The 22,027-nt window shown below is 41.4% G+C and overlaps 2 protein-coding genes across 4 annotated transcripts in view; one reads left to right on the top strand and one right to left on the bottom strand.

Moving 5' to 3' along the window:
* Positions 1–147: 147 nt before the first annotated feature.
* Positions 148–6,180, top strand: LOC114351766 (S-methyl-5'-thioadenosine phosphorylase-like). 3 transcript variants are annotated; one of them, XM_028303081.1, is made up of 8 exons: positions 148–376; positions 2,132–2,307; positions 2,806–2,943; positions 3,545–3,724; positions 4,984–5,059; positions 5,231–5,317; positions 5,681–5,803; positions 6,106–6,180. In XM_028303081.1, the coding sequence occupies exons 1-8, from the start codon at positions 353–355 to the stop codon at positions 6,139–6,141; spliced, it is 840 nt and encodes a 279-aa protein (XP_028158882.1). In that variant the 5' UTR covers positions 148–352; the 3' UTR covers positions 6,142–6,180. The 3 variants fall into 3 exon arrangements, with proteins under 3 accessions (XP_028158882.1, XP_028158883.1, XP_028158884.1); XM_028303083.1 differs by lacking the exons at positions 148–376; positions 2,132–2,307; positions 2,806–2,943; positions 3,545–3,724 and adding an exon at positions 3,845–3,898; XM_028303082.1 differs by lacking the exons at positions 2,132–2,307; positions 2,806–2,943; positions 3,545–3,724; ... (2 more) ...; positions 5,681–5,803; positions 6,106–6,180 and adding exons at positions 551–988; positions 1,130–1,611 and having other exon boundaries at positions 150–376.
* A 105-nt stretch (positions 6,181–6,285) lies between these two features.
* The window catches only part of LOC114351765 (transcriptional repressor p66-beta simjang), a 45,884-nt gene continuing 30,142 nt past the window's right edge, over positions 6,286–22,027 (bottom strand). Inside the window, exons 12-21 of the mRNA XM_028303080.1 lie at positions 20,736–20,910; positions 18,424–18,573; positions 17,052–17,146; positions 15,731–15,813; positions 15,168–15,217; positions 14,312–14,396; positions 9,537–9,665; positions 7,813–7,835; positions 7,154–7,754; positions 6,286–6,513 (exon numbers count right to left, since the gene is read on the bottom strand). Of these exons, the coding sequence (XP_028158881.1) occupies positions 7,638–7,754; positions 7,813–7,835; positions 9,537–9,665; positions 14,312–14,396; positions 15,168–15,217; positions 15,731–15,813; positions 17,052–17,146; positions 18,424–18,573; positions 20,736–20,910 (907 nt within the window). The 3' untranslated portion in view covers positions 6,286–6,513; positions 7,154–7,637. The remainder of the gene's footprint in view (positions 6,514–7,153; positions 7,755–7,812; positions 7,836–9,536; positions 9,666–14,311; positions 14,397–15,167; positions 15,218–15,730; positions 15,814–17,051; positions 17,147–18,423; positions 18,574–20,735; positions 20,911–22,027) is intronic.

The following is a 22,027-nucleotide window of genomic DNA, read 5'->3' as shown; positions in this document are numbered from 1 at the left end:
ATATTATTAATTGCTTAGTATATTCGAGTATTAATTTATTTTGTTATTAAATATTGATATGAATCTGAAAATGTTGTGTTAAATTAACTTGTTCATAATTTGATACTGTGATAACAAAACGTAAAATTATGTGTGAACTGTCAGTGGTGAAATTCTGTTTGTCAATGTCAAGTCGTCAAATCTGTGAAACCGTGTGTTTCTTGGCAAACCGGAAATAATTGTTTAATTAAATAAATTGACACCAAATACTATCAGTTCTCATAAAATTTATGTTCATTGATTTGTTAAACATTAAACTCTTTATTTTTTAGAGTGGGTTTCATTTTAGTTACCCCTGTGTGCTTCTCCAAGTATGGGCGATACACCGAAAGTAAAGGTATTTCCTGGTTTAAATTTTTCCTTATTAATTATGTATAGAGTTATAATAGATTTAATTTAAATATCTTCTATATTTTTCCGTGATAAATACGTATAATAGAATTATTTTTTTATAATAAGTACTTCTAATGACTTGTTTACAAACTGATAATGTTATCATTTTGACACACAGAACGGTACTGTTATCTAACCTCGCGCATTTGGGATTGTTAAAAATTTATTATCATGGCATTTGATTTGAAAAAAGAGGAAGAGGTCAAGGAATACATTGAGAACCTTGGCATCGAATACCGTTTCGGTTGTTACCAAGAGAAGAAGCCGCAAGTGTGTCACCTTTTGGGCGATTACTTGGAGGCTATCAAGAAAGACTTCGAGAAGGCCGCTAAAGTGTATAAAAGCAACTGTTTAGATTATAAATACGGGAAGTCATGTTTAAAATTTGGGAATTATACACTGGTGGGTCGCGGGCGAGAGAAAGGTGACGCCGCGGAAGCCCTAACCTATTTCGAGAAAGGATGTGATTTGGGTGAACCTTCAGCATGCTTGCACGCGGGAATGCTGCTGACAGCCACTGGCCCGGGAGTTAAAATTCAAAGAGATGTTCCCAAAGGTATCAGTTAGACATTAGAAATCAATATAAATCATTATGCAATTTTATTGCAATAATTAATTTTCTAGGATTTTTCACTACATGGCTTTTGTGTATTTACTGCTTGAGATTAAATAAATAACTTTTATGTCTATGTTGCAGGATACAACTTCCTAAAAAAGGGATGTGATTTAAATGACGACATGTCATGCCACTACTTATTCGGGATGTACTTGACTGGTGTCCCCAAAAACGTTGCAGACTTCAACCCACACAATCCAGAGAAAAACAAAAACATAGAATATCTGATAAAGTCCGATATGAAACAGGCATTTACATTTGCAAAGAAAGCTTGTGAGCTCGGCAATATGTATGCATGTGCAAATGTCAGTATGATGTACAAAAAAGGAGAAGGCGTTGAGAAGAATCCTGACGAATCAAAGAGATATTTCCAAATCGCACAAAATCTACAAAAAGCACATGAAACCACAAAAGAAATAAAATTCCAGCAAGGTCTCGATGAGAAATAGTGTAAAATTTTAGCCTTGTTTTGCATTTACTTTTAAATCAATGTTCAAAGTATTCAGTAATATTTTGTGTAGATGTTGTTTACCTCAGTAAAATAAAAGAGTTGTTACATAAAATTTTGTACTTTCATTATCTTTAATAGGTACCTTATTATCAATCAATATCTATTTATCTTCTCAATTCTGTTACAACTGGCCTAAAGCATGTAAATCATTATGACTTGTAAAACTTGAATTTAGATGATTGTTGTTATTAATATGAAATTAATTAACTTACTTTCTCAATATGAGAGTATCAAAATGAATAAGTATCTACAGCTAAAGCCCGGTCTGTGAGCACGTAGAATTTTGTCCAATGACCCCAAGCTACCCATACGTTAATACGTTAAGTTACGAGCGATAAGGATGGGTAGCTTGGGGTCATTGTACAAAATTCTACGTGCTCGCACCAGACTATACCTAATTCTTGAAAGTTTTTAACATTATTTTTAATACCAAAATAGCACTTAATACAACTGCTTATGACGCCACAGAGTTTAACGTCATTATTTCATCAAAAAACTACAAAATTCAAATAACAAATAAGGGACATTCTCCTCCAATTTCTACAACTTCAATCAGAGACAATTGAATTCAGATCGGCATAATCGGCGGGTCCGGGTTCGATGACCCCACGCTTTTCGAAGACCAGACGGAGCTGGAGGTGACCACTCCGTTCGGGAAGCCCTCAGACGTCCTCATCCAAGGGCAGATCAAGGGAGTGCCGTGTGTGCTGCTGGCCAGACACGGGAGGAAGCATCAGTTCCAACCGAGGTAAAAGACAACAATAATTCATTAATAAATCGTAAAATTTGTAAAAACAATGTGCATCTACTTATGCAGATTGCACACCAAGAGCTGTGCTAACGTGTCTATGTATGTATTCATATTATTATGTTATTATTTATAATCTTATTTAGCTATCTATAATTTTGTACCGCCTACGATATTCTCAGTTTGACCCTAAGGTTGACTGGAGGAAGATGTCATTGTTGTTTATCTTCGCTCACACAACTGACGTTCGAATACAAGCAATCTAGGTAGTCATATCGCTTTGAAGCCATCTCTTCCAGACAACCCACATTGTTGCTAAAAATAAACGAAAGTAAGTCATTCAAAGAACAAGGCTCTATCACACGAACCCTTTACCTACGACCCAAGGCATATACATACAGGGTGTCTTAATCCACGCAATAAGTAACTGCCACTGCCAATGCCAAATCTTATCAGGATACTTATAATATCTCTGAAATCAATTTTGTTATTTTCCAGCGACGTGAACTACCGCGCCAACATCTGGGCTCTGAAGCAAGCAGGATGCTCGCACGTGCTCGCCACCACCGCCACCGGCTCGCTGGTCGAGGACTACCGGCCGGGCGACCTCGTCGTACTCGACGACTTCATTGACAGGTAATGATACGCAGGGCTGCCTTTTACCTACTAGAGGCCCTGGGTACTTAAGGACCAAGCAAGGGGGCCTTTACATCTTGAAAAGGGTCTTTTTTGAGAGCTAACGGGGGCTCCCTCGATCACCGGGCCAACTGGGCACATTCCCAGAGTGCGGGTGAATATCGTACGTATCGCGCATTATAACGTTTTGAGAATGAATCAGAAATTACGAGATCCGTAAACGAACTAAAGTCGCTGACATAGCCCGCCCGACGGATTACCAAGCTAAGTAGATACCTAAGTGGCAATGGGCTAGCACTTTGTTCGCAGACTGACGGCCGATAGGGCAGCATGGTTCTTGAGTGGAGGGCCACGAACGGAGAGCGCAGCGTCTGCCCACACGGTGGACCGCCTCATAAAGGTAACAGCATGGCGCTAGATGCAGGTCCCACCGGTCAATATGGCAATCATTGATGATCATAATGATGATGAAAGATCTGAGTGCGAACGAAATATATCCCGCGTTTTACGTTTTGTCCGCACTTTTACTTTGTCATTTTTGGGCTAATAATAATAATTGTCACCTATAAAATAAGATTTAAATTCGTCACGTAATTTCCAGAACTTGGGGCCGCAAATGCACGTTCTTCGACCGGACCGAGGGTGGGCCGAAGGGCGTCTGTCACTTGCCCATGCGGCCGGCCTACTGCGGGCGCGCGCGGGAGGCCCTGCTGAAGGCCGCGCGCTCCAAGAACTACAGGTGCCACGAGACTGGTACTGCTGTCGTTATACAGGGGCCTAGGTATGTGATGATGTTCTTCTGTTTTTTTATCTACATGTTCCGCGATTTGACTAGTAACAACGCGAAGTTGTTGGATTGGATGAGCGAGGTTGATGTTCCTTTAAGACTGTGCGCGCCAATGAGTTAGTATAGGTGCCACGAGTCCGGCACCGCGGTCGTCATACAGGGGCCTAGGTACGTTGATGTTTTTTTGTTTTTTTATCTACATGTTCCGCGATTTGAACTATCATCGCAAGGTTACTGGATTGGGTGAGCGAGGTAGATGTTCCTTCAAGACTGTGCGCGCCAATGAGTTACTATAGGTGCCATGAGACGGACACTACTGTCATTATACAGGGGCCTAGGTACGTTGATGTTCTTTTGTTTTTTTATCTACATGTTCCGCGATTTGACTAGTAACAACGCAAAGTTGTTGGATTGGATGAGCGAGGTTGATGTTCCTTTAAGACTGTGCGCGCCAATGAGTTAGTATAGGTGCCATGAGACCGGCACCGCTGTCGTCATACAGGGGCCTAGGTACGTTGATGTTCTTCTGTTTTTTTATCTACATGTTCCGCGATTTGACCTATCAACGCGAGATTGCTGGATTGGATGAGCGAGGTAGATGTTCCTTCAAGACTGTGCGCGCCAATGAGTTAGTATAGGTGCCATGAGACCGGCACCGCTGTCGTCATACAGGGGCCTAGGTACGTTGATGTTCTTCTGTTTTTTTATCTACATGTTCCGCGAATTGACCTATCATCGCAAGGTACTGGATTGGGAGCGAGGTAGATGTTCCTTCAAGACTGTGCGCGCCAATGAGTTACTTATAGGTGCCATGAGACGGACACTGCTGTCGTTATACAGGGGCGTAGGTGAGTTGATGTTCTTCTGTTTTTTGGTTTTGAACCTGCGATTCGGTCAGTATATTTACAGCGAGGTTGGTATACTGTCTATTGAGTCGGAGCGAAACAGTGGAGCAGAACAACGGAATAATGCGGAGCGGAGTTGCGGACTGTTTCTGTCTACAGGCGCGGAGCTAGGTGGCGGAACGAAGCAAAAAGGATGTGGAGCGGAGACTGCCGCGAACACGTGACGAGTGTTTTTTATTTCCCTGCTCTGCTTCCCCGCTCTGTTTCCACGCTCCGCTTCCTGATTTTGTATGATTTTTTTTAAACTATGTAACACCCTGTTTACTGAAGAGAAGCTGAGATTTTATGCAATTCTATAGTTCCAAACTCCGTTGACGATCACTTCTCATTATCCAATTATATTCGCAGATTTTCAAGTCGCGCCGAAAGCTTGATGCACCGGCAATGGGGCGGGCATCTGGTCAACATGACTTCTGTGCCAGAGGTACGTATAGTCACCTAACTTGTTTATGACACATCGATACCACCAGTCTAGCTAGTCATTTTAATATCTTAGCTTTTATTAATTAAAAAAGACGTGCATTTTTTTTTCCAAAATACTCGTACTTCTGTCCAAAATATGTAAGTAAAAAACAAGTTGATTTAAATCTTTCAGGTGGTCCTGGCGAAGGAAGCAGGCCTCAGCTACGCGGCAGTCGCACTCGTCACCGACTACGACTGCTGGCGGGAGAACGAAGCTTCGGTGAGTATTCATTTAAACATCGTTTACGTCGTAAGCTAAACATTACAACCTGAATCGTGAGTTCTGGGTGAGAGTAGGTAGATACAACTCAAGTGGCTAACAATGAAAAATAACGCTGTCGCGCGTTAGGACAATGTTCAATTCAACGCTACAGTTCAATGGTCAGCTTCTGCATCGCTGCTAAAAATCGCAGTGTGTAAAGGACCTTACTGATACAGCACCCTGAACCTGAGTCATTAAAGTTTCAAAATTTTATTGATTAACGCTATTGGAAATACAGGGTGCCCCTTTGAGTATAGATCAAACAAAAAGCACTGATTCTACTGCTCAAAATCAATACAATCATATCTTCACATTTTCCAGGTGTCGGTGAACGAAGTGATGGAAATGTTCGGGAAGAACGTTAAGAAAGCAGCTGACGTCATCATAGATGCTGTACAAATACTGGCCGCTGAGACTGACCTGGCCTATTTGGATGAGCTTAAGGTAATAAACTTCTTAAAACCATTTTAAAGCTTGATCTTTACCTTAAGTCATTAAAATAAAAAATAAAACTGGCAACGCCCGACTGCCTTCTTGAGCTTGAGGATTAAAATTAAATAATGAAGCCGTTAAAACTTAGCAAATTAGCATCAAACCAAAGAAAGACAAAAACAAAAATCATCCTTAGGTCTAATTATACGTTGAATTCTCGTTATTCAAAATTAGAATATTTCATTACTCCAAAAATAAAGGGACATCATACTGCAAAAAAAACTAAACCTCTATCTCTTTCTTTTTCTTTACAGGAACAAGTGTCCTCTGCCATCATGTTAAAAGATTAAAATATTCCATATATAAGATTAAATAACATATTAATATAAGTATAAATGACGAAAATTACTTTAAAAGTACCATTTCTCTGCAATATTTTTGAAATAAAACAATATTTACATACCATTTGCATCATTTATTTATTCCTTAAAATCCACATACAAAACGATCATGTTACTCTTAAAATTATCGCACACATAAACCTAGCCTTTTACTGATTGTATTTATTTACTTACTTAATATAAAGGTTTACGTATCTCATTCAAATGTTGTGCATTAATTGATCTATCTGGTTAAAATGTTCGAAAGATCCTTAACCTAGCTTATGCTACACAATTAAAATTACTCCACTCCCAAAATGCTTCACTGCGATGCGTCTCGGCCTGTAACGGAGAAAAATACTTTTCAATTTCATAGAAACAGGGCTAGGGTGAGTTAATGTAGATCATACTGTTGTAGAAAATTCAATGAAACTAGTATCTACGTTAATCTTTATGACGTAAGAATGATATATCTTTTTGAATTATCTAAATCGGACCATTACTTCCAAAGATATTAAGTAACTAATAAACATAGGCCGTTTTTGCCGTTAACAGTCAACGTACGCAAGGCTGCGTGACGTCACTATATCGGAACCGAGCGCAGCCGGTGTACCATGTTGATGGAAAATATTTTTTCCAGCCAAAGTGTCACTTTCAGAGAGAAACTTTTGATGACATTTATCAGCACGTGCAAGGCCGCTTCTCTCCCCGAACCTATGTTAGGCTACCGTCCCCCAGAAACGCCCTAGGCCGGCCGAGGTCCGAGCTCCACTTGGGGGCTCCCTGAAGCTCGTTGCTTAAATTTTGAGTTTGAGAGCCATCTGCGCTCACCTATGGTCCGGTGAAGCTAAAAAAGCCGCTCACGGCTATTAGCAAGGTCTATCCGAAAAAAAAAACTGGGCCAGTAAGAAGGGTGCTTACCTTCAACTCCCGTGTCAGAAGCCGATTGTCTTCCCCCCTAGTTCTTGGGCCAGTGTCTCACCTGCGCTAGGTGTCCCCTAGTTCTTGGGCCAGGGGTTGCGGGCGTGCTGGCCGGGGATCATGTCGAGCAGGTACTGCCGCTGCGCCTCGGCCACGCGCCGCATCTCTAGTGTCTCACCTGCGCTAGGTGTCCCCTAGTTCTTGGGCCAGGGGTTGCGGGCGTGCTGGCCGGGGATCATGTCGAGCAGGTACTGCCGCTGCGCCTCGGCCACGCGCCGCATCTCTAGTGTCTCACCTGCGCTAGGTGTCCCCTAGTTCTTGGGCCAGGGGTTGCGGGCGTGCTGGCCGGGGATCATGTCGAGCAGGTACTGCCGCTGCGCCTCGGCCACGCGCCGCATCTCTAGTGTCTCACCTGCGCTAGGTGTCCCCTAGTTCTTGGGCCAGGGGTTGCGGGCGTGCTGGCCGGGGATCATGTCGAGCAGGTACTGCCGCTGCGCCTCGGCCACGCGCCGCATCTCTAGTGTCTCACCTGCGCTAGGTGTCCCCTAGTTCTTGGGCCAGGGGTTGCGGGCGTGCTGGCCGGGGATCATGTCGAGCAGGTACTGCCGCTGCGCCTCGGCCACGCGCCGCATCTCTAGTGTCTCACCTGCGCTAGGTGTCCCCTAGTTCTTGGGCCAGGGGTTGCGGGCGTGCTGGCCGGGGATCATGTCGAGCAGGTACTGCCGCTGCGCCTCGGCCACGCGCTTCGTCACCTTAGTGTCGGTTTTCGCTTGCACTAGGTACTGTGAGAGTCAAACCTGCCAACATAACAGTGCAAGAAACAGTGCTGCTAACATTTAAATAAATATGACGTTTGCTAACGAATAAGGTTTTGCTTGTTTATTTATCTATCCCATCAGTGCAATGCAATGATGACATTGACCAATTGACAATATTTTTTTTTTATTTAATAGAAATAATAATGGCAGTTTGAACCAACAAGAAGGTTTTAGTTTATCAATCATAATAATCTTCTTGACAAGATAAATCGTCAAACAACTTTGATCTGAATAATTTTGAACTTTACTGACGAACAGTTAAAGATTATTTTCTCTAACTCGAGATTATTCTGTAACATAGTTTCAAAAGGTAATATGTGCTCGCGATTCATTGAAGGAATCAGTTTGAAAACTGACGAACCTTTTCATTCCGTGACTGTACCTACTACTGCTATTTCTATTTATTTATATTAACCGGCAGACAGTGGTGACTGAGTTTGTTGCGGCGCTTCTTCTCAGCACTTGCCAAATGTTGGTCTCGAAGCGCTGGTAGGGTAAAAAGATTATGAGACATGTAGAGGCTCCTTAAGAGCAAAATGACGATTTGTAAGAACTATTTATTAGTCTAAACAAATAAAGAAATTTTGACTTTGACTTTGAAGGAAACGATTCATCTTTTTCATTAAGCCTACGGAAGTTTCGGATGTTGCCATCCCTCATACGAGCGACGGTGACAATTTCCGGGGAGTTGCTGGGCTGTTCTTGTACATTTGCATCGAATCGTAACCGCCGTATCCGCTTCAGTCCAGAAGCTTGAAAACATCAGTTTCGGAGATATGACATCTCCCTGTCTCACCCCTCGTTGCAACTGGATGGGTTTCGAGTCCTGACCCTGGAGGCGGATTGACATTGTGGCGTTTTCGTACAAGCCCTTCAACGCTTCGATGTATCTATAGTCAATTTGGCACCGTTGGAGAGATTGTAGCACTGCCCAGGTCTCGATCGAATCAAAGGCCTTTTCATAGTCCACAAACAAATCCGTGGTCGCCATTCAAGAAATTTTCTGTCCCAACGAGTATCAATTCTTCTAGCTATGTTACCCGCCCATTGTCACTTAAAAGACAATGCCGGAAATTGGCGTCTTTTTTTTTCGCGCGGCCATCGACCAAACTTTATTTTTTAATTACAAAATAGTGTAATAAACCAAATTTACTATGACATGTATACCTCTAAACTCAGTCTGAACTGAGTTACGAGCATTAGAAATTTGATGATTTTCATACCAGATTTGCTTTTTGCGCGCAAAGTTTTGTAAGAAATTGCAACAAACTATTTTGTAATCAAAAAACAAAGNATAAACCAAATTTACTATGACATGTATACCTCTAAACTCAGTCTGAACTGAGTTACGAGCATTAGAAATTTGATGATTTTCATACCAGATTTGCTTTTTGCGCGCAAAGTTTTGTAAGAAATTGCAACAAACTATTTTGTAATCAAAAAACAAAGTTTGGTCGATGGCCGCGCGAAAAAAAAAGACGCCACTTTCCATACAAAATCTGGCATTGCCATTTACCCTTAGGTCTCACCTTAAAACTTCGATTATGACATTTAATTGCCTAAAAAATTTAAAGATAATTTCCTTCCCAAAACATCGGTATAATAATATAACAAAACACAACTCACATCGTTTCCCAAGAGCAGACGCTTGCGCCATGGCCAGCTGGTACGTGTATAGCAGCGGCGAAAACTGCATCATGGCCGCCGCCGCCGCCGCCGGCGACATCCCGCCGGAACCGCCCGCGCCGCTCAGACCTACGTTAATATTGGATGTTATGACAAGGCCATAAGATTCAGTATAGTTCGCGCAACGAAAGTTGAGGTGAACACTCTCACGATGATGTAATATTTGAATAAAAATCAGGGCCCCGATTACGCTAAAAATTTTCATCTTCAACCGTGCCCGGACGACTAACGAACGTCAGCTGTTTTGACAAATCCGTATCGCGGTGTCGTTTTGACAGCTAGTTGAAACGAAGCATAGACGTAAACGTAAAACTAAACATCTCATGTGACTAGGAAGGTACGTCCATTACCGTGATACCGAATTTGCATCTCAGCTGGAATTAAAAACCGAGCGCAACTGGAGAAGAAGCTCGTATAATGGAGACGTTAAAAATTAGCGTAATCGGGGCACAGTCAGAATAAGTAAGACGTCAATGCGACAGATACAAATCTTTGTTTGTGTGATTGCCTCAACTCTTGCTGCGCGACTTAAACATAAAAATTATATTCATATTGCCACTTCCTGGAGTGATCATAGGCAAAGATTTTGGTAAGAGATCAACCGTGGCAAACCAACATTTTTTGACATTCATGAATTTAAATTTATTTGACCGAAAATCCTTGTCCAAATCACTAGCTAGAACTAGAATGACAAATAAATTATGTGCAGACGATGGCACATAGACACAATACAAGTACTGTGGCGTCATCTAAAAAATATTATAGTGCGGATGTGATGTCGCCTGTACAAAACTTAGATTAACTAAATATTTAAGCTAGTTTCAGAGAGAATCAGAGTAATAGAATATAACATAGTGTAGCATAAGCTTTACGCAAATGGTACCCCAACAGAGTATAGCATGGTGTATAGACAAGATAGAATCATTTCTGAAAAACTTGACGCTACAGCAGGCATACCTCTATGGTTTGAAAACTTTGTATTTAAAATTGTAAGTGCATTTACGTAAATGTATTTGATATAAAAATGCATTTCAAAACTTTGAAGGCAAAATCAATAAGAAATGCATACAATATACTAATCATTTACATAGCTTTTCCATACCCGGGTATAATGGGTATATACCTTGATTTTTTAGAATCCAGCAGAGATGTAAACAAACACTTTCATACACAATTACACCATAATCACTTACGTGTTCATAATATCATACACATTATTTAACAAGCCCATGAAACCAACTTTATTTTCACGTTTATACAAGTTTGAAATCAATCTTTGAAACAAATTATTTTAGCAAAATACGTGGACGATGAAAATTTGTTAGACTTGTCAAATTGACTTGACGTTTAAAATAATGNTCGATTCACCTACCCGCGAAAACATTATGACACAAGGTATCGTGGAACGGAAGGTCTCCCGGACATAAATCGTTCATCACACTAAAGAAAACACAGAGTCCTATTGCACCAACACCACTCAACACCATAATGTCATTGTATTACTTAGCTATTTGAATATCTAATTATCCAGAACGTCGAACAACAAAACATCGCAACAAACTGATCAAATAATAATGTAAACAAATAAACATGGCCGAATGGCGCATGCGCGGTGCAACTAGTGCGAGGTCATTATTTTTTCCATAAATTCGGTAATCGATATTGATATTACAAAAAATCGATTAAAATATCAAATTGTTTGAAACCCATCTGACTAATCAATAGGAATGTCTTAAAATCAATTATCGAATAATTGATAGATCCTACCTATCTGAAATCGCTCATACTATCGATTGGTCTAAATCAGATAGAAGATAATATTGAAAAAAAAAAACTAACAAGACAGTTTTATTTGGTAAATTAAAAAAACCGTAATCTGCCATGCTTTTGGAAATGTTTTAGCTAAATTTAATTTGCGATAAACGCTGTTATTTTTCTTAGAAAATAATTAATATGATAATATTTTATACACGATAGGTGGCCCTTCGATAGGCTATTGATAGACAATCAGCAAGATTACTGACCAACTGGATTGTAATTACGGCACTGTAATTACGACACTTTGACCCCAGAGACGACTCGACTTTCATTAGTCAATCATGAAATGAAAACTTAACCCCAACCACATGTCGTCTCCATTAATGATTGGAAATTAATTAATGGCACCTGAATTTATTATTTGTAGAAAAAAAAATCCTTCAACGATTTATTATTGAACAAGAGAAAAATCTTAATCGATTTTTTGCCTTCAATGTCACTTCCCTACTCCTGCGCCGCGATGATCTTCCAACTCTTTCTTGCAAGTGAAAGCCGCCGTGCGATACGTCTTGCGTCTCACTCTCGCTACATTATTGGAGATAACGTAAAATTATTTTTCTACTTTTAGTGTATACTTTTTCGGAGTCAGTTTAATTTTTAGTCGGTTTTATTGAAACGAAATTATTTTCCTTTTTTATGCAATAATGCTTACGTATTGTTCCATTGCTTATTAATAAAAGAAAAAAAATCTTCTTTTAATTGATAGCATCTTATTAATTACCTCCCTAGCGGAATAGAGCAACAAAGGACTGAGCGAGCGGGATGTCACTAGTAGCAACACTGTCAAACAGAACTTTTTGCAACTATTTGAAGTTTAATAACTTTACGGATTTTACTGTCCACAGTGTGTTTTTTGATTACATCTGTGCATACAGTTTGTTTCCTGTTCTCGAAAATTTCATAATCAGTTCACGTTCACACCCGGCGATGATACGCAAGTACTACAATAATTTCACTTCGCGATTAACGAGAGGTTTTGTCGCATCACTAGTTCACAGACTAAAAATATTTTTATGTCAGTTGGCCATGTTTGATGACATTTCTGCTGATTTCTAAAAAATTAGACTGTAGATTATAATAAATCTACAAAATAGGATAAATATGTTTAAATAAATTACTAATATAAATACACACGATTTCATGAATTAATTGACTCACCAGACATGAGTCCATTTTCCCAGATATTTGAAGAAGACTTGTGTCCTGCAAGAGGACATGACGGTCTAGTAACGATAGCTTACATAAAAGTACCACACAAAGCACAGCACCACAATACCACACACTTAGCTGACCCAATCCCAGTGCAAGTAAAGGATATCATACAAAAGTTATAAAAATTTACATTTTCCAGTCACCGCCAAGATAAATGTAACCATATAAGTTTGACATAATCTATTGACAGTTTTTGTATTTAAGAATATGTGCATGCGCCAATTAATAATACAGATAAATACAATTTCAAAAAGTATTTGTTTATCTGACATTTAAATATTTTCATTTTCTATGCAAGTATTTACAAGTTTTAGAAGGGCAAGAGACCTTAAGTAAAGTTCAGGGTAAGTGCATTAGAGAAAGCATTGCTTTAAGAATCATCTGTTTACATATACCATGTAAAAACATACTTTCCTTCGATCGCTTACTAACGATTTCGGAATTACTATCATTTTAAATGTATACATACTGGGTAAGGTAAGTTTGAGGCACTGTGCAAGTATAGTCGAAAATATACAAAACAGAAACACGAAACACGTGTACTTAATTGCAGAAGATTTTATTCGTTTCCAACATGACGGTATTTCGGTGTTATGTTCATTTGACTAAATTGCAAATCAAAACTTTACACACTTAGGGGCCGTCCATAAATTACGTCATCGATTTTTTCAGATTTTAGACCCCCCCCCTACAATCATCCTATCGTCATTTTTTAATGACCCCCCCCCCCTTCTCCCAAAATTGACGTCATTACCAGTTTGACAAAATTAAAACACTTGGTTATAGAATCACCTTATATTTTATTTTTTTAATAGATAGNCCTGGGGAACTGCTTAAGGTTTTTGCCTCTCAGAGAAAAATTTTTAGGCAGAAAATAATAATGAATTCTGTTATTTGTTTTATCTACGCAAGTTTGTCGTACTATTAATTTTCAGGGGTATCACGATGCAATCTGGCGACAAAAACTGAATCAGCTGATTACTCAATAATGGTACCTTTCCCAGACTTTCTGACACCACTATAGTATTTATATGAGTATGTTAACATGGGCTGGTCTCGGCTCATATACCCATTTACCTAACACCCTGTATAACAAGAAATTGAGCTTTAAAATATAGGTCTTTTCCAAATGTAGTTTTAAATTAATAATAATAAATATCCCTGGACATTTTACCAGACACACACACACACACTCACTCTCTCTCTCACACACACACACACACACACACACACACACACACACACTCACTCAAAATTGTTTCGTATTAGTTATGGCACCAACGCTTTTGCTAATAGTATCATTTATTTTGTAATTTTACTATAGCAGAGCGGAGCTTCCTAACACAAGCAAAACTGGTTGCTTAATGGAAAGCCCCAAATACTTGTAATGAAAAATGTGTAAAAGTTACCGAAATAAACTTTATTATTATTTATTTACACTGCGCCGCTAGTCCCAAACATTAGCTTGGGACTAGCGGCGCAGTGTAATTGTACTAGACATCATCATCACCACCGTCTTTGCTCATAAAAAAAGACTATTTTCTATTTTTATTTTAACTGGTGGTGTTTTGTAGTAAGGTGGAGTGTCTCTAAGCGTAATGAAGCCGAATAGCTATTACCGTTTCAAGTTTATACCGTCATGATGGAAACGTGGAATGGGACAGAAATACATTGTTCTTGTTTACCTCTAAGTAGTTGGTGTTGTAACGCCTGCATTGCGGCCGCGCTGTGTTGTTCGAACGCCATCTGGGCCGCCGCCGCCGCTGCCAACTGTTAGAAATTGATGGTATAAGGTCAGTATAAGAGTAGTGATCCGCAAAGTGTATGCTGCCGCACACTGGTGTACATCGAATAAATAATTTTATCTCGTTAATGATAAATAGATTGACCGATAAATAATGATTAGTATTATTTAAAAATAGATTTTTCATTTATGATGTACCGTTGTTTTAGTTGTACTATAAACACAAAAATTTCGTGGAACACTATAGTCTGGTCTGCGAGCACGTAGAATTTTGTCCAATGACCCCAAGCTACCCACCCTTATCGCTCGCGCGTAATTATATTGCTGTCGCGACTGTGCGACGGGCGCCCGCAGTGAGTGTGCGAGCGCGACAGCAACATAATTACGCGCGAGCGGTAAGGATGGGTAGCTTGGGGTTATTGGACAAAATTCTACGTGCTCATAGACCGGGCTTTAGACGCATTTTATAGGGCATAATGTTTTTTTTATCCACAACGAGGAAGCTCTTGGCTTGTATCTCACCTGATGGTAAGTGATGATCAGGCCGAAGGTAGAAGCGAGCTTCACTCGGAATCCTCAACCGGTTATAAAGTTCGTACGAATAGTACAACAAAAATATGCATAATATGCTAAGTTCCCTATAGCATTTCCATGATATGTAACGTTCTTGCGAATGCTTTCTGTTTTCGGCTTACGTTTCGTGAGTATAATATTTTTCTGTCGTACACTTTTTATTTTACACTTTGCTCGATAAAATGCTACACTAAACTTCGTTGGATTGTGATTTAATTACTGACCTGGTGTTGCTTGCTGCTGCTGCCCTGGCTCGTGCTGCTCGAAGACGATCCTTCAACAAACAAAGTCGAGCAGATAACACTACGCCTTTACACTTGTTATGCTGTCATTATATTTAATGAGATATTGTTTTTAAATCAACCATTTACGTTAAAAAACATGATAGATGTATATTTTTTATAATTGATAATATCATGAATAGTAATAATAAATCATATTTCCAAACTTGAAAAACTCAAACACAAATTATAATTTTAAATAGTGGCAACAAAATCAAAATATTTATGTGGTATACATAACCAATGACGGCTACAATACTTATTCGCCGGTGGCGCTAACTTGTGCAAATAAAACAGCCCTCAAACTGGGGCAAACAGTTCTCCCTTAATTTTTTATTTTAAGTTGAAACAAAAAAATATGAAAAAGTACAGTCGACAGCAATCAAATTAAAAACTTTTGTTGCAAAGTATTCTTTGTTGTTTTCTTGATGTGTTGTCGTCCGTACGAAACAAATAGAAAGCAAAACAAACAAATGAGAAATAAAAGTGGATACATGTTGCGTTACCTTTACCTTTCTTCGCGGGCACGTCGCTCGCCTCGCGCCGGTCCGAGTGGTGGCTCCGCGCCGACTCCGACGAGCTCAGCGATCTGGTGGCATAATAAAATTCATTAATAAATATCCTTCGATGTATTGCAGTAGTTCACCAATGAAAAATCCGTTTAAATAGACAAAATCTGAGAGATTGTCACAAAGAAGATCCTTTGACATTTTATCCTTCATTATCTAGTGTCAAACTAAGGCACGTCTTATCAAATCGCCAATGAGAAATTCTCGTCGAGATTACGACTATTTTCTCGTTCAAGAAACGTACAATACGTAATTCACCTATTTTACCCTCTTGTACAGGATGTTGTTCGTGAAACCAACTTTTTTATTATTTCTGACTTCGATTTCATGCCAAGGATTGTATGAAGAGAAATTATGTACAGTCACGGAATGAAAAGGTTCGTCAGTTTTCAAATTGATTCCTTCAACGAATCGCGAGCACATATTACCTTTTGAAACTATGTTACAGAATAATCTCGAGTTAGAGAAAATAATCTTTAACTGTTCGTCAGTAAAGTTCAAAATTATTCAGATCAAAATTGTTTGACGATTTATCTTGTCAAGAAGATTATGATTGATAAACTAAAACCTTCTTGTTGGTTCAACCTGCCATTATTATTTCTATTAAATAAAAAAAACTATTGTCAATTGGTCAATGTCATCATTGCATTGCACTGATGGGATAGAAAAATAAACAAGCAAAACCTTATTTGTTAGCAAATGTCAAATTTTTAAATGTTAGCGCACTGTTTCTTGCACTGTTATGTTGGCAGGTTTGACTCTTACAGTAGGTACCTAGTGCAAGCGAAAACCGACACTAAGGTGACGAACCTTTTCATTCTGCGACTGTACTTAATTTTGATTAAGTTCAAAATATGTCGACATCAGTAGCTAAAGAGTCAATCCTTTAGGCACAAGATAAAATTTAAAGTCTTTTCTGCACACACAAATTGCGGTACAAACGCCGAACTTAATGCCGTGTGGGATTGCTTACCAATTAATATGTTGGCATCAGTCATTATCGTAACGTTAACGTAGAATCCCGTCGCGCTCGCACACACACTGCGGGCGCGCGTCGCACAGTCGCGACAGGAATATAATTACGCGCGAGCGATAAGGATGGGTAGCTTAGGGTCATTGGACGGGATTCTACGTGCTCACGGACCAGGCTTTAGCTAGAGGGCTGTGATCAACCTATAGCTCTACAGGTCACAAGATGTTGAACATTTTCATTGATTGTCGACCTTATGTGGAGTTGTTAAGGTTCAAAATATGTTACCTGGAGGGCGGCGGCGCGGGCTTGGCGGCGGGCGGCGGCGCCGGCGTGGACGCGCCGCTGGCGGACCGCGGGCTGGCGCGCGACACCGACATCTGCTGTAAGGGAAGATACGCTTTAATATGCACCTTATTGTTAGAAGGATAAGGGAGATAATTGGGTGTAAGGACTCTTGCAAAGAGGGCGTAAAATTGTATGACATCTACATTGGACTATCAAATACAAACAGTTAGGCCCTTTTCACACGTCCCGGTTGCCGGCTAACCGGCGCCGGCTATCCGGTGGTGAAGTGTATGGGCATGGTGCGTAGCTTTCACATGTTCCGGCGTAATTAATCCGGCATGACCATACACTTCACCACCGGGTACCCGGCGCCGGTTAGCCGGCAACCGGAACATTTGAAAAGGGCCTTAGTGTGCGGCGCACGACTAACGTTCCCATTCTTTTTATGAATATTTTGTTTTATTTTTCTTAAAAAAATACAATTTGTAATGATCAATCGCACCTGATGTTAAGTGGGATGCAGTCTAGGATGGTACATATCTGCCCTGTAAGTGCTTATTCACTCTCGCCTTGAAGAGGCCCGGATCATAGTTTTCGGGAAAGACAGCAGCAGAGACTGAGAGAGAAATAAGTAGTTAATATTATTCATGATAATTCATGCTAAATCATGTATTTCCTCCGCCAGTTTCTGCAGTTAGGCACCTCACGTCACATCACTTTACCGAAGTCAGCCCTATAGCTTCGGCGCAGTGCCGATCACTGACGTTTGTCAACAAAATGGTGCTTGACTCTTGAGACAGGCTAAATTACACCATATTGTTAATGACATTGAGCATACATTTATTTAAATACCTTCGCGAAGTAAAACTTCTGTACGTAGTACCACAGAATAATAATAAGTACAATATGGTGTAATTTAGCCTGTCTCAAGAGTCAAGCACTATTTTGTTGATAAACGTCAGTGATCGGCACTGCGCCGAAGCTATAGGGCTGACTTCGGTAAAATGATGTGACGTGAGGTGCCAAACTGCGGAAAATGGCGGAGGAAATACATGATTTAGCATGAATTATCATAAATAATATTAACTACTTATTTATCTCTCAGTGTCTTGAGGCAACTTAAAAAAGTACATTCTGTGTTTTTATTATTATTTAGGCAGTTAAATACTGCACAGTATTTAGTACACCATTTTCTTTATTTTATTCCATCATACACAAGAATACGCGTGCGTGAGTCAATGTTCGCTCGTATGTGACGCTTTGTCAAATAGTATCCTGTAGGTGGGCCATCGTGCGTGTTTTGTTTTCGATGTAAACTCGCGGAGATGAACAGGCCTGGTAGTACTTATTATTATTCTGTGCCTGTACTCACTTGCAGACGGTGCGAGTGCGCCGGCGGCGGCAGCGGCGCGGCGGCGGCGGGCGGCGGCGACGGCGCGGGCGCGGCGAGGCGGCGCTCGATCTCTTGTTCTTGCTGCAGCGCGCGAACGAAGGCCGTCTTGAGTCGAGCAGTATGCTCCGCCTGCAACAAGCGCCCTTATTCACTACAGATTAGGGGATATAATCCCATCACTATGGTAAGAAGACTAAATGGACCGTAGTTCAAACTGTAAGTAGCGATATTTATTGAAAAACCGATGAAAAGCAGGGTACTCATCTAGCCGTGTAGCATGTAATGTATCAGATACTGTATCAAGTGAGTACATAGGCACGAGCCCGCTGCGAGCTGCTCGCGCGTGGTTCGCAGGGAGATCGCAGCGACCCGCCGAATGGCACAATAGCACAAAGGAGGCTCGCAGTAAGATTCAGGAGCTCGCAGCCAGATACGCGATGACCGTGGACGAGCCGTACTCACTTGAAAGTCGGTTACGTTACATGCTACATTACGTGCTACATGGCAGGTGAGTACCCTGCCAAAGATGTAAATGGATTCAAATGGAGACGAAGTTTCGTCGATAGCACATGTTATGTCAATAAGAAACTCCTAAAATTTTCGAACCTTATAGTTACAAGTTTAGCGCATGCGTAACTTGAGTCAGTGCCTGAGTTATGGGAGCGGCACGGGATGGGTAATATTGGTGTAATTATTATGACGTGACAGAGCATACAATAAAGGCTTCCACAGACCAAACGCAGGTCAGAAGCAGTGCGAGTCATTTGCAGCGCGGCAGTAGCAGTTTCAAAGCAGTTGCAACGCGGGCGATTGTAAAAAAATACAATATTCGTCAACCGCTTTCAACGCGCTGCGCTGAACTGCTACCGCCCTGCCTCCGGTGAGTCATGCTAATATGGCCGCCATAGTAATACAACAGCGCAGGCCCGCGTTCTCGCCGCTTCTGTCCCGCTCCCGCGCCGCCTGGTTTGTCGTTCGGTAGTTGCAGTGCGGCGCGGTTGGAGCGGGCCCGCGTTCAAATTTGGTGTGACATACTTCAAAGAGTTTCTTGTATTACAACTTGCGCGGGCCCGCATTCAAACAGCGCGGCTACTGCCCCGCGTTTGGTCTGCCGAAGCCTTAAGTATGAAACACACCTGAAGTCACGTTTGACGTCACAAAAACCCTCCCGTGCCGCTCGCATCCCTCAGGTACAGACTCAATAATTATGCGCTAGACTTGTGGGATAAAAAGTTAAAAAAAATCATAACTTATGTAGGACTTGTAGGATGTTTAGCATTGTAACGACGATTTTACTAGAATTCGTATAATCCACCCGAGAAAGATTCAGAACCATAAAAATGTCTCCATCTTTGAAACAAATGAACATCTGGAATTATTGGCATCTAAACCATATCGATCATATTCTAAATAGTTTCTGCATGCTAGTAGTTTTAATTGAACAACAAAGGCACTTACCACCGACGTCTAATGAACATGAAGCGCAGACATATTAAGAACACAATAAAATGGTAGCAATTTCGTTACACCAGTATTTAAAGTAATTTAAATGCCATTGTCTTACTAATATTGAATGAATAAAATACAAAGAAACAATGAAAATATTGGCTACTTCATGCAAATGTATTTTAACTATCAAAAAGCCCTATCCATAGACATTTGAGTTTTGTTTTAAATTTATTTTGAGTCATATTATTAAATGGGTTGAGGGCCGGACTCTGCCAAAGTGGAGATATGCGAAATGTCAAAGCGTAGACGCGAGAACAGACTGTCAGCTCTAGTGTGTATCCAAAACTGTACTTATCCGCTTATCCACAGAATCGAGATGTGGACTGGCTAGATTGCGGCAGACAACAATTACACATTTTTGTTTCGATTGCGCCATCTTCGCTCAGTGGCATCTAATCTGAGTGTTGACAAGATGTATGACAACAAAATTATATTTATTGTTAAATCGTTTAACGGAGGTAGCAAGTTAAAATTCATCAAATCATTGTTTTTGGATCTCAAAGTAATGGTGGGATCTATATTCCCACTCGCCACGTCACACAGTGAAAGAAAACAGTTTTCTAAATATTTCCGGATAGAAAACAGTCAATTTCCAAAAAAATATTTTGTAAAAACTAGACATGCTAGCAAAATGGAGATTTCGTAGCTATCATTTAAATCGCCGTAACTAGCCGCTTTTTCAATAAAAAGGCCATGTCCGAAAAATGGTCTTCATGACACACTGTGTGTCATTTCCGCTTTGCCTAAGTCCGGCCCTGTCCCTCCCACAGTTCATTCATTACCTTAAGCGCGCGTTTGACGTTGCCCGAGACACACAACTCGCAAAGTCGGCGGGCGGCGGGCGCGCACGTAAAGGTCGCGTCTTGGCGCCGCGCCGGCGGCCGCTCCCAGCGCCACACCGGCGTGAAGTCGCAGCCGCACTGGGCGCATACCGCCGGGACCGAGGAGCGCGGCATGCTGCGGGATTATACACTCTGTTTACATGAGCCTAAGTTGGTTTAGCCCTTGACAAAACCTATCGCAATTCTTAGGATCTCGCCACACTGGCGGATTGCAAGCGTTTTCTGGGCAGAGCAGCGGCGCGGCGCGGTACGCCGCGTGTGACGCCGTTGCATTTTACAAGCATGTTGCATTTTACAAGCAACCGCGGCGTACCTGCCGCGCAGCCGCTCCGCTTGCAATCCACTTGTGTGGCAAGGCCCTTACGCACACCATCTGATAGTGATGAGCGAGTATACTAAGGAAATGTGTAAATGCCACACCGGCGTGAAGTCGTAGCCGCACTGGGCACATACCGCCGGTACAGAGGAGCGCGGCATGCTGCGAAAAATTCGCGAATGTCAACTCTATTTAGATGAACACAAGAACTTAACTTCTGCTACAAGGACCTCAACTCTTGCGCACACCGCCGGCACGGAGAAGCGCGGCTTGCTAAGGGAATAAGAACTTTACTAGCACGAGACTAAGACTCAAGCAAGACCGTCGGCGGCCGGCGGCCGCTCCCAGCGCCACACCGGCGTGAAGTCGCAGCCGCACTGGGCGCATACCGCCGGGACTGACGAGCGCGGCATGCTAGGGAAATATACACTTTATTAGCTGTAGCATAAGGGTCTTATTCTTTCGCAGGAGGCTTCCTACGAACAACGCCGGCACGGACGATCGTGGTATGCTGCGAGAAATTCGCGAATGTCAACTCTATTTAGATGAACACAAGAACTTAGCTCCTACGCACACTGCCAGCACTGACGAGCGTGACATGCTGCGGGAATATGAACTCTATTAGCACGAGCATAAGAGTAAGACTCCTACGTACACCACGGCACCGCCGGCACGGAGGAGCGTGGCATGCTGCGGGAAGATGAACTCTATTTATATGCCACAAGGATCTCAACTCGAGCGCACACCGCCGGTACTGACGAGCGCGGCATACTAGGGGAACATAAACTCTATTAGTACGAATCTAGCGTCACGCAGGCGGCCGCTCACAGCGCCACACCGGCGTGAAGTCGCAGCCGCATTGGGCGCATACTGCCGGCACCGAGGAGCGCGGCATGCTGCGAAATATTCGCGAATG

This window comes from Ostrinia furnacalis, unplaced genomic scaffold, assembly GCF_004193835.3.
Source record: "Ostrinia furnacalis isolate ACB-3 unplaced genomic scaffold, ASM419383v2 OfSCF1172, whole genome shotgun sequence".
Classification (NCBI taxonomy): Eukaryota; Metazoa; Arthropoda; class Insecta; order Lepidoptera; family Crambidae; genus Ostrinia; species Ostrinia furnacalis.
Note: the sequence above shows the minus strand (reverse complement) of the source record. Positions and strands in the feature narration are given on the sequence as shown.